This window comes from Anguilla anguilla, chromosome 4 (assembly GCF_013347855.1).
Source record: "Anguilla anguilla isolate fAngAng1 chromosome 4, fAngAng1.pri, whole genome shotgun sequence".
In the NCBI taxonomy this organism is placed as follows: domain Eukaryota; kingdom Metazoa; phylum Chordata; class Actinopteri; order Anguilliformes; family Anguillidae; genus Anguilla; species Anguilla anguilla.
In genome coordinates, this window is record NC_049204.1 from 61860720 (window position 1) to 61873554 (window position 12835).

The 12835-nt window shown below is 46.5% G+C and overlaps 1 protein-coding gene across 2 annotated transcripts in view; it reads right to left on the minus strand.

The window, feature by feature from the left end:
• Positions 1-3379: 3379 nt before the first annotated feature.
• The window catches only part of LOC118224689 (cadherin-12-like), a 139464-nt gene continuing 130008 nt past the window's right edge, over positions 3380-12835 (minus strand). For both annotated transcript variants that reach the window (XM_035412306.1, XM_035412307.1), the window contains 3 exons: positions 12417-12534; positions 10822-11073; positions 3380-4915 (listed from right to left, as the gene is read on the minus strand). In XM_035412306.1, coding sequence (XP_035268197.1) covers positions 4302-4915; positions 10822-11073; positions 12417-12534 — 984 coding nt within the window. In that variant the 3' untranslated portion in view covers positions 3380-4301. The remainder of the gene's footprint in view (positions 4916-10821; positions 11074-12416; positions 12535-12835) is intronic.

The following is a 12835-nucleotide window of genomic DNA, read 5'->3' on the forward strand; positions in this document are numbered from 1 at the left end:
AGAGAACTTCAAATCTACCTTGTAGCTGAGGATGTTTAACACAAAAGCTGTGCTGCCAAAAATGTATGTATTAAACACACACACAGACACACACACACAAATGTGTGCACACGTGCACCACAGAAGTCCTTGTACACTCTAACCATATACCCCAGATTGGGCACGAGCGTGGGTACATGGAGATGGTTAATATACTGTATACATAGTTCAATATAATACAGACAGCACAAGGTTTTGCCAAGGTCTTCCTCACTTAATCACTTTCTCTTTGCCATGTAAGACTTGCAGTCACACGCCAGGGTCAAATAAATAAATAAAAAATCAAAACTCAACGGGCGCAGAGCAAACAACTCCCCTCCTTCCTTTGACCTTCGTCCTCCTGGCAGGACTCCATCTTGGGTGAGCGCTTCTTTTTCGAAAGGGAGCCCATCCAGACGGAGGCCAAGAAAACTAAAGGTTCGAAAAGAAAATTAAATCAAAAATAGAGTCCAAACTAATTCTCAGTAGATGGCAGATGGTGTCTGTCAGAAATAAAACAGCACTGACAACGTTCCCTGGATGTCCTGAGTTTTACTTCTTCCTGTTGTTTTTCTCACAGATTCTGAAGTGAAAGGCGATGGAAATGATGGGAGAAAAGGGGGTATTAAGAGCTATGAATATGTGGCAACTGTTATGGAAGAATAAAAAATTAAAATTAAAATATAAAAAAAACTGCCCCCAAGCTGACAAAATAACTCTTTATTCGGTATTTGAATCTAACAGGCGGCATGTCTCCAGGTGCATGGCTTCAACTCATTTACAGACAGTTCTGCAACAGCAGTTCTGCCTTTCAGTTACTGTACAAACTGCATGTTACTGATACACCTCAGCTTGGCCCAGAAAACAAACTCACGCAACACAGAATGGGCAACGGCAGCATTCTGGAAATGAGTCATTACAAATGCAGATGGGCGGAGACGTTCGTTTGGTTGTCTGCAAAATTGATTCAGACAGAGGACATTGTGCTGAACAGCATCTGCCCCCCCCCCCCCCCCCCCCCCCCCCCGTCCCGGCCCGGCCCCCTCCCTCCCCTCCCCTTCAGTGAGAATGAGATCAGAAGGCCTCCCCTAAGGCTCTCATAAACATATCTCCGGATTCGGGAATTGCCGTGGAAGTGCGGCGTCTGTGGGGGGGCTCCGAGATTGAGGGAGCCCCCCTCCGAGATTGAGGGAGCTCGTGAAACACCTGTAGTGCCTTTTTCCTTTCCGCCACGGCGAGGCTGAACATCTTTAACTTCCCACCGGGCATAAACGATCCCTGTGTGTAAACGCATAAAAAAAAAAAGTGTTGGCTTGGCTAAATAATCTCTCACGTATTTTCCATGCAACATCTTACATTTATGTAGAGAAGGGTATGAGCTATTGATGCAGGTAACCTGGTAAGCTGCGGGTCCTAAAGTCACATGGCTAGGAACTGACCAATCAGTGCTTATTGACTTCAACCCCAAGATCTGTTTCCTTGCCATTGGCACACTTGAGAACAAATGCCCAACTGCAGCGGAAGCCTGTCTGCCGGAAAAAATAAAAATAAATAAGAGAACTATGTTGAGAATGGTTATATAATGGTGAATGGTACCTTCCAGGTGGGGATTATAAAATCAAGTCCTCCCCTACCCTCGAAACCTGTCACAGCTCATACATTATGTATAATTATGGCACTGTGCGCAGAGTGCCATGGTATTAACACAGTGTGGCATTGCTTGACTGCAGTGCTAATTATTCATTGTTTTTTTTGTTTTTTTAGAAAAAAAAAAAAACACCAGATTGAAAACTTACCTCTGACAGTAATAGAGAGGTTGAGAGGCAGGACACACACAGACGCACACATATATGCAAAAACACACAATTCTACAAAAAAGTTTGCTCATTTTTTTGTATTTTTGTTAATTACATCTGACAATTAAACAAACACCTATGTAAGCAGTGCATATATTATCGCCAGTGTAATATAACCGCAAATAGGCATACATTGTGGGTTGCCACAAAGTTCAAAAGTTCAAAAAGTTTTTAGTCATCAGTTGCCCGCCCCCCCCCCCCCCCCCCCCCCCTTGACTGACCTTGACTCTGATTCTGTTGGAATGCATGACTTGCAACAGGAATGTCACGTTCATGTTTAAAATATAGCTACGCACATCATGAACTACAGCCTCGTGTTGGCAAACAACGGACAGTGTAAATTAGCTGTGGCTGGAACCCGGGCAGGAGAAAAGCGCAGGGCAGGCGCTCTGGCCGTACGTACTGGTCTGGTGCGGAAAAGAACGCCGCCGTGCTCCGCACAAGCGAACGCGAAGCTTCCTTTACCCGAACGAGAGAGAGAGACCATGTGACCTGAGCGGCTCCACGCGGCCGCGTCTTTCACCCTCACAGTCACCGATGCCGTGACGACAGACTCCGTCCTCGTGGATGACGTTTCTTGTCCGAAATTTAAATAGCCCCCGTGGCTCGCTATGCTACTTTTATTTTTAAAATAAATAAATAAATAAATAAATACCAATACGCGTTTGTGGTTTCCCACGTCCCAGGGAAAGGCCTGGCTTCTGCAGCTGCTGTCCTGCTATGGGCTGGCTCCAGTTCCGACTGTCTGCCCCCGTTACCATTCCCGAATAATGGCCGAGCTGTCACTTCCCGGCGTGCCCGACCGTAGCGTCCCGGTTTTCACACCGTCTGAGAGCTGTTTTTTTTATTTCTCGACCGGTCACAGCACAGTCCGTCAGAAGGACATATCGGTAGAGGAACCGCATCAACAAAACTGCAGTTAAACCATCACCCCGAGAATAGTGCGGGAGATTAACTTGCTTTAGCGTTCTGAATCCTAAGTTGCGTAATCGTATGACACGTGTACAATTGAAAGAACACCAAACCTCGTTGTACCCTTGCCAGACTGATTGAGATTAAGTAATTAGACATGTTAAACTGTAAGCTGTGTTGTGCTCACTTACCTGTTTGTGTTTTTTCTTTTTCTTTTTCTTTGTGCTTCCATTTCTCCCCCCTCTCAGCTTTAAAGGTGCGGGACGGATTCCGCGATGCTGTGAAGCCTGCTTCGTATGGCTCATTCAGGGTTGGTGAATATAACACATTAAAACTGACAGTGAACTTGGTTTTCATAAGACAATAAACGTGAAAGGTTTGTAATCTGAAACAGAAACTGGTGAGCATTATTTATGGAATATTATGTAAAATACTATTGCAAAAAGTGAAACACAAGAAGCCACTTGACTTATGGTAATGGGGGTGTGAAAGCTTAAGTGATTAATTTGTAGTGCAAAGTGTAATCAACATCACTGCAACAATCGCAGTGCATTATTTCCAAATAAGTGGCCAAAGAATTTACAGATTGGTTATTTAAGAAAAAAAAGTGTTTATTACATGACCTGAACCTCAACGTTTCCATGTTTAGCCCTAAATGTTTTTTTTTCAGTCTTTCCTTCTTTTCTGACAAATACAAGTCTGTACAGCTGTCCCATGCGATCAAAATGTCCTTTGCATTTGGGACAGGAATAATTACAAAAACCTCAAGTGTCTTCAAAGATAATAAACATTTAAAAACAATATATAGTGATTGAGAGAAATAGGTTGATAAATAAATGAATAAATAGCAAGTAAATAAATAAATAAATAAATAAATAAATAAATAAATAAATAAATAACTTTGGGTCCTAACAGGACCGCAACAATGTACCGGGACCACTTAATGGTGTAGAGAGACACTCTATTGCTTCTAACTCTAATTCATTCAACACGTTAATCTTGGCCTTCGTCTGGGCTTCTGAAGTAAAAGGAAAAATAAATGCTGTATTGTAACGTTACAAAATCATTTTGGACAAAAATAAATGAATAAATAAATAAAGAAAAGAAAAAAGAAAAAAACAATTCAACAAACAAACAAAAACTGTTGTCTTGAGGCACTTTTAAGAATGTTAAAGAGGATTCTTGCATTTCCATGGTTTGAAGAACTTCCTGTCCTCTAGCTGTGACAAATAAAGAAGAAAATAATAGAATAATAAAAGACTCTGGAAATAATAACTGAATGGCTGGCTGGCTGTATCTTTAACTCCTTCAATTCTTCTTCTTATTCTTCTTCTTCTCTCGCCACAATAATTCATCTTGGCAGTGAGAAAAACAAAGTCCAAAAAATAAACAATAAATAAAATAAAATGTAAAAAACGCTGAAACGAAATTAAACCCTGAATTGGTAAACTGATTAAAAAAAGTGTCTTAAACACAAAAGAAGAAGTTCTCAACATCAGGTGTGTTCTACTGGTACTAAAGTTTGTTTTCGGTCGACTGCGTGTTCGCCTGAGGGTCCTGCTCCCCGAATATTCCCGCCAGGGTTTTGAAACGCGGCCCCCACTCGCTGAGGTAATCGTAGTCCTCGTCGCCGTCGACGGCCGGCGACTCGATGGAGCTGAGCGACTCGGCGGCCGACCCCTCGCCCTCGTAGGCGTAGGTGGCGAGCGAGTCGTAGGGCGGCGCCGAGCCGTCCGCGTCGTTCTCCCGCAGCCGCTGCCGGATGTAGTCGCGGATGTCGCCGTTGTCCCGGGAACCGGCGGTGGCGGTGGCGGCGGCAGCGGCGGCGGTGGTGGCAGCGGTGGCGGCGGCGGTGGTGGCAGCGGTGGCGGCGGCAGTGGCGGCGGCAGCGGCGGTGGTGGTCGCGCCCCGGGGGCAGGGCGGAGCCTCCGGTTTGACGTCCCGCCGGAACCCGCTCTCCTTGACGGCCTTGGGGTTCCGCAGCGTCCCCATGTCGAAGGCGTGCGTGTCCTCCTCCCCGCCCCCCTCGTCGTCGTAGTGGATCACGTTGTCACGCACGTCCTCCTTCGAGGTCATCAGGGTCTCCTTCTTCTTCTGTCTCCGCACGCCCACGTACAGAACCACGATCACTGCCGAGGAAGATCAATCAACCAATTAATCAACCCCCAATCAGCACCAATCAGTCAACAAACTAATCAACTAATCCCCAATCACCATTTAATCAACTACCAATCACTCAATTAACAAAATATTTGGCAACCATTCAATCAACTAACCAATCAGCCAGCCACCAGTCAGCAAATGAATGAATCAATCAAGCACCATCACTCAATTAACCAATCAACCAACCACCAATCACTCAATTAACAAATAAATCAACCACCAATCACTCCATTAACCAATCAGCCAGCCACAAGTCGAGAAAATTAACCAATCAATCAACCGTCAATCACTCAACTAGCCAATGAATCAAGCACCAATCGCTCAATTAACCAATCAATCAACCGCCAATTACTCAATTAACCAATCAATCAACTATCAATCACTCAATTAACCAATCAAACAAACCCACAAGGAAGCACAAACGGAGACCCTGTCCCAGACAGACGGCCACCTTCAGTTCAGTTCAGTTCAGTTCATTAACGGTCGTACAGAACTCTGTACAGAACTTTGGGAACACAAAGGACAGATGCCTCAAAGCATTCTGCAGACATTCGGGGCACAGTGCCAAGAGCAAGCCAAGGGCGACAGCGGCGATGTTCCATGGAGCTACTCACTCCCCGCCCGGGAGACTCGGCTAATCCGTATAATCCCCAATCAATCAATCAAGCAATCTTTCTTTCTTCCTCTCGGTGCTATTTTCAGAACAAACAATATCGCTGGGAGTTATCACTGCGAGTAGGGTATGGATTACACATGTGTGTGGGGGGGACCAGAGTTTTACAGCGGGCTTAAAATTGTTGTTTGTTCATTTAAAGGCCATTTTTGGTTTCTGCCTCCAACCTCCACCCTGTGGACACGGTCCTTTTGAACACAGAACATCCGGTAACAACAGATACAAGCCGGTCAGGTCCTTCAAACCAACATTATCTGTTAACAGGAGACACCACAGGACTGTGAGTATAGTCACTTAGGATCTACATCATCTGGCAAAGAGAGTGAAGATGCTTGTGGGCACAGCTTCTACAGTTAGGGAACCACACCACACACCTCTTGAACCAAAAATCGGCATAAGCACGGGTTTCCCTATCAACACACATTTACCCAGGTGGAGGTATAGAGCACATGGATGCTTTAAGGATCCAAGTTCCATGACCTGGAATTCCACTGTTTCCACAAACCTCCTTGCAACTGACATTTAATTCCTTATTCATGTGTATTTAAATTTTTTTTATCCACCATAAGCAGGGCTAGAGGGAAGTGCCGTCTCACACCGTCCGTGAACACATTGTTGTAGTCAGTTCTGCGCTTGTGGGGAATGAGATGTGAGGATGTTTCTGTGTGCTTTCATCAAACTCTCACTTGCAAAATGGAGTCCTAGGCTGAACCCAGACTTCACACAGAAATGTAGTGCTGAGATTACAGTATTAAATTACACAAAGTAAAATTCCTCAATCATTCATATGTATATTTATTAATAATAATAATAATAATAATAATAATAGTAATGGACTCTTTTATTATATTAATTTCCATTTTTTCATATTTCTGTAGCAGCCTTACCAGCTGGTCATTCTTCCATTACGAAGCGTAGGCAGTTGTATTAGATGTGTTCCTATTCATACAGAAAAAGATCTGTTGACATTATTGATAATAAATATATTAGATTCACATATTGCGTGTTAAAGTCATTAAGAGGATAAGCTCTGTAAGCAAGAATCAAGGGCTTGTGTTTATTGCATTATTTTATTTGCTGGAAACCAACGCTCCATCAAATAAACTGTCACTGCGATGCCAGTAAATCGTTTCAGTAAGAGGATTTCACTCTTTGCTAGAGCACATCTTATTGGGTTCGTCTGCGCAGATCAATATATATTTGACTGGCATGTTTAACGGAAAGGCGTATTTCACAAGTTAAGGTCACACTACTGCAAGACTAATTATAGTTGTTCAAGACTTTACTGCCCTCTAGTGGCACGAGTGTGTCATTTTAGGATTGTGTCTGTCAGTATCAGAGGTGTCCTAGTGGGCTCCACCATGTCTTGCAGAACTATGTGGTTTCTTTTCAATCAGCAATCAGCTGAGGCCTTGTGAAGGTGTGTGGCACATTTAGCCAGCCAATCACAAGTGCTAAAGCACACTGAGAAGCAGCATTCTCCTTAACAACATCTTCACATACATCGCCATATGCCGATTGGATAAGAAGCCACCCGTGTGGTCCCATATAATGGATTCACATTTTGAATTACAGTGGCTTTGGACCTGGGAACTGAAGTAATGATTTAATACCCTGCTACCCAGTAACATTACATTGGTATTGCAATTAAATGTTAGTACAGTGTTTATTACATTGTAATAACACTGTAATAATCGTTGCTGCATAGTGTTGGATCTACAGTAGCGTGTGTGTTTCTTCCCCAGTCAGCTCTCTCTCTCTTTCTCTCCCCCTCCCTCCCTCCCTCCCTCCGTTTGTCTCTCTCTCCCTCCCCATAACTGTGCAGCTGAAACGTGTTCAGTTTAATCTCCGTGGCAACCAGTCAGGTGTCCGGCAGCTGTTGGGAGAGCGGCGACTCGCTTCGCCGGCCCCCGGGGGCGGCTGGCGCTCCCGCCGCGGCTTCCCGGAACATCCCGCAGACCTATTCGTCGTCCTCCTTAAAGGACGAAACGGCCGGCGGTGTGAGGGGGAGACGACGGGGCCGCTCTCTCCGTGGGCTTCGACGCCCGGGAGAAAATAAAGCCCTTCCCTTTCGTTCTCGAAAACCTGCCGTCGCCGCCGCCGCCGCCGCTGCCACAATTTACGATGTCATTTGCCGCTCTCACCAGGACGGACTGACTGGGAGGGGGAGTAAGACTTACAGCACAGCCCGGGAGACATGCTGACCTTCTTTCTTTCTCTCTTTCTTTCGTTTTTTCATATTTGGCACCGGCACTGTCGAGACTCAGCGCCTGACCAGCTCCACACCCCTGCACTGGCACAGGGTTTAACAGGATTAGCCACCCGGCAACCCCCTTGTTTATACACTTCCATTACTGACCTGTGCCAGAGGCTGTTTCTTTTTCATTAGTCAGGAAACCCTTCGGGTTTCAGTCAAAACGGACAACGATAGCAGAAAATCTGAGGAAATTGAAACAAAACCTCTTTACCAGCATTTCCCCCACCAACCGTGTACGATAAACAGTCAGCTCATGAATAATTCATGAGCTGACTTTCTTCAAACTCTTAAAATGCTTAAATGTTACATTTTGTTTTTCCTTCAATGGCCTCCCCTCTTCCCCTGATGCTGTAACTGTTTTCCTTCCCTCTATCCATCCCTCAGCACTCAGCTATTTCCTTGTCTGAAGGTGAATTAATCACATGATAAATAATGCCTGCCATAAAGGTTTATTCCACCGTTTTACAGTTTAACTCAATCACCCACTAAAGGGTCAGGGAATATATTTATTTATTTATTTATTCATCTACTGAAATTGACTAAACATTTTTTTTTGTTTTTAAAAATGTCCTCCATTGTGAAGCACTGTGCAATAACCTGCTTGTTAAAGCTCATCCATGAAAGCAGTGATTGGCTGATTGATTCGGGATGCTCATGATTAATGCGGGGCCACAGACGGAGAGAGGAGTTCAGGAAAAGACGGCCGTCTGACGCTGAGTAATCAGCTCTCTCTGCCCGTCCTATCGGGACCCACGTTGTGGTTAAAAGAAAAATAGCCATTTGAATCGATGGAGGGCCAGACAGGAAATGATGTAATAAATGGTATTTACATCCCTTCGGTTATGTAGGTGAGTATGGGAGGGGGAAGGCGGGTGGTTAAAGTCATGACCTTGGAGGGATAAGTTACAGTGGGAAAGGGGGGTAATGAGGCGTGAGCTGACTCCATGACTCTGTGGAGGAGGGGGGAAGAGGGGGGGAGGGGGATCTCAGTGCTCGGGCTAGAAGGCTGGTCTCTCCCAGCCTCCACATTTTCAAACAGACAGTGGGGTGTCTGAGGACCTGTCTGTCGGCCTCTGGACCAACCCACAGTTCTGTGTGTGTGTGTGTGTGTGTGTGTGTATGTGTGAGTGTGCATGTGTGTGTGTGTGCACGTGTGCATGTGAGTGCATGCCTGCGTGAGTGTGTGCATGTGCATGTGTGTGTATGTGTGAGTGCACACGTGTGTGTTTGTGTGTGTGCACGTGTGCATGTGAGTGCATGCCTGTGTGAGTGTGTGCACGTGCATGTGTGTGTATGTGTGGGTGTGTGTGAGGATCTGAGGTTCCTCTGAACTGTATGTGTGATTGTATGCATATGCATGTTTGTGTGTGTGTGAGGATTGGAGGATCCCTGTGAAGTGAATGAGTGTGTGTATGAGTGTATGCCTTTTCTTTCTAAAGAGGCAGATTTAGGCCTTATTGCTTGAAGCACTCAGCGAAACGACAGGACAGAGGATATGGGCCAGCACATCGCCCACGCCTCGCTTCGGGCTGGTAAACAGCCCCTCTCACAGAAATATCTAAAAGCCACATCTTAACGACCGCGTGACAAAACCCTCCGTAAACGGACAGCAATAATTTATTCATCATCAATATTGCACGAGCGTTCGCATTTTTACGTTTGCGTGCGTGGCTCACTCTAACGGGCTAATCCAAAATATTACGCTCAATTTGAGCGTTTGATCAGTGTTACCAGCCAGAGAGACAGACAGGGGGTCCGTGTCCCTTTCTTCAGTGGTCGGCCGTGTAATAGAGACCCTGCTCGGCCTCACGGCATCAACGGTTTGCGCCGTGGCGTCTGACGACGATGTGATTACAGGGAAGGCGATGCATCGTCGCGTCCGTACCCCCCGTACCTACGCAGCACCGAGAGTCCGCCGCTTCTCATCAGAAATAATTTAACCCTTTACAGAGCAGTCGGCGTTCCCGCAGATCGCGGACGATTTTAAAGTCGAACGCTGTCCAGGCCTCCGGAATGAGGGCAGAGACAGCGACGCAGTTTTCACACTCGTGCTTTAGCATGGACGACACGTCCAGGGGCACGACCAGCAATGGCCAGGAGCGCGATAGCAAAGTCAAAACGTGCTACGTATGCTATGGCACTGCCTGGTCCCGGAAGGAAGATTTCATTAGCATTGGGAGAACCAGCGGAAAATGCTAACCATGGTGAGGACCTGTCCAGGCTCTGGTCACTGGTGTCTGTTGGAGGTGACACACCTGGCAAGGTGACACCAAGGTCACGCGACCTGGGCTGTGTGCGAAACAGCCTCCTAACAACTGTGTCCACAAAATATGTACTGTCTACTAAACACACTGCCTGTTTTTTTTTTTAATATGCAATTCACTCTAGTGTTTCTTTTGCACCTCTACATCGTGAACCAATGCACTTGTTGTACATCGCTCTGGATAAGAGCGTCTGCTAAATGCCTGTAATGTAATGTAATGTAATGCAATGGGTAATATGCAAAATAATGCATATTACTATCCTCCACACTATTTTCCAACGGTACTGCAGAAGTGTCATAAGATGTCCCACCCTTGTAAAAAAAAGGCCCTGCCTCTTCCTATCTGATTTATGAGACCTTCTGGTGTGGAGCAGAAGTATGGTTTACTTTCTTCAAAGTGAACTCCTGAGTACACTCAGTGGAAACCCCAGAAATAAGTATGTAATCCTGGGATTTTAAGTACACTACATTTATGGAACCTTTTGCCAATTTAACAACTTTCTCATCCAGTGTACTCAACTTACATACTTAACAGTGGGCAAGTAACCTGCTTTGGACACGGCCTGGGTCAGGTCTCCGGTCTTTGTGGAACACACGACCTGGAGTCAGCCGAAAAAAAGCTAAAGGCGCCAAAGCGCTGGTCCCCGGATCGCGGGAGGCGGTTTCCGCGGTTACGCACCCAGCAGGATGATGATGCAGAGGAGGATGGCGATCAGCGCCCCGGTGCTCAGGCCCACCGGGAGGAAGATGGCCTCGGCGCTGCAGGTCAGCAGGGTGCCGTCCGACTCGCACCCGCACACCCGGACGGTCAGGGTCCCCGTGCTGCTCCGCACGGGCGGGCCCCCGTCCTCGATCGCCACCGGCAGGAAGTACATCTCCTGCAGCCGCCGCCGGAACCCGCTCCGATTGGCCACGATGCCCGCCGTGTTGTCTGCACGCCATTGACACACGCGCACAAAAAAAAGAGTAAGAAGAAAGAGCAAAGTTTTTACCCACCTTGATTTTTGGGAGGAGAAACGAGCAGATACAGAATAATTGAACAAATTAGGTTAATTTAAAGATTTAAAATTAATTAATTTTTTTATTAGACAGCACCAGCCAACAAATTATGGCAGAGAACCCAAATAGCTATTCTGAATTCTTGGCTGACAGACTTCATTGCAGACAGAAAGGAATCGATAAAACAGTAACATATTCAGCTAGAACACAGGGCAGAGCCAAGGTCTTGCACTTGTTTGCAAATAAAATCGAAGTGTGATGTGCTTTGACCTCAGTCTGCCACAGGGGGGCAGTCTCACACGCCCTGCACCGTTCCCGGCAGAGCTGACCCAGAGTCACCTCGGCCATCCTCTGAGCCGGAGCTTTTACAGCATCGGCGGACTGGCCAGCGACCTTCGACTCCGGCACGTCTTTCTATGAGCGGCTGTCCCGCCTGACTCGGGAAAAGGTCCGGGAGGTTAATACTTTACAGAAGGGGTGTAAAGAAATAAATAAACAAGGAACAGAAAGAAAGAAATAAATAAATCAAAGTGACAGAAAATAAATAAGATGAGTCGTGTAGAGTCTGGAGCAGGGGCATTATGGGATGTGATGAGAACTGCACACGCAGCATTCCTCAGGCAGGGAGGATTTACCTGCCTGGATTACCTGCTTCATAGGGCATTATTTTTATTATTATTATTATTATTATTAGCAGCAGGAGCAGTAGTAATAATAGTAGTAGTAAGATTAGTAGCAGAAGTACTAGTAATAGCAGCAGTAGTATTAGTAGTACCAGTAGCAGTAGTACTAGTAGTAGCAGTAGTAGTAGTAGTACCAGTAGTAGTAGTAGTAATAGTAGTAGTAGTACCAGCAGTAGTAGTAGTAGTAGCAGTAATAGCAGCTGCAGCATTTTGCATAGAGACAGACTCATGATGAATTGAACAAAAAAAATGAAATACGTTACTTGTACACTTCAGAGTGTAAACAAAATGTAGGCACAGCAGTACAGTGAATGTAGGGCCTCCTACACCCCCTCTGCCCCCTCCCTCGCCCCCTCCCTCCCCCTTCTTAGCGTGCTAACCTCAGATACACGTGTTTAAGCACGATGCTATTTCATGCATCCTGCTTTATCGGGACGTGCACTCGAGCAGCACAACCTTCAGGAAACCTCTACGAGCCCCAGATGACTTTTTTATTTATTTATTTCTTTCTTTTTTTTTCTTCCGCCGCTATCTCTCACATTCAGCCCAGCACACGTCCGCGTATCGGACTCTTATCGGAGAAGCCACTCACTTCCGAAATCCCGGACCGTGAAATTCCTGTTCCTGACGTCTCCGGCCGCCGACTTGAAGGAGAACCTCTGCCCGGCGGAGGGGAGGTCGCGGTCGGTGGCGCTGACGGTCTGAATTACCTGCGGGGAGCACACAGATCACACGGGCGGTCAGGCCAGGTCAGCCCGCGAGCACACAGATCACACGGGCGGTCAGGCCAGGTCAGCCCCGGCTGTCCCGCGAGGCTAGCGCAACAGCAGCCAGCGCCTCTCCCCTTAAACACGCTGTCGTTTGGGCCGTGGAGCGGGGTCGGTCCTGCTACGCTCTCAGGGGAAAAAAAAATGAGGGGTTCCTTTGGCTCGTCGCCATGGTCACCGGGGAACCTTGTTTAGTTCCTTATGGAACCCTCTGTGGTAGGTGTGGAAAATGCAAAAGCTCCCA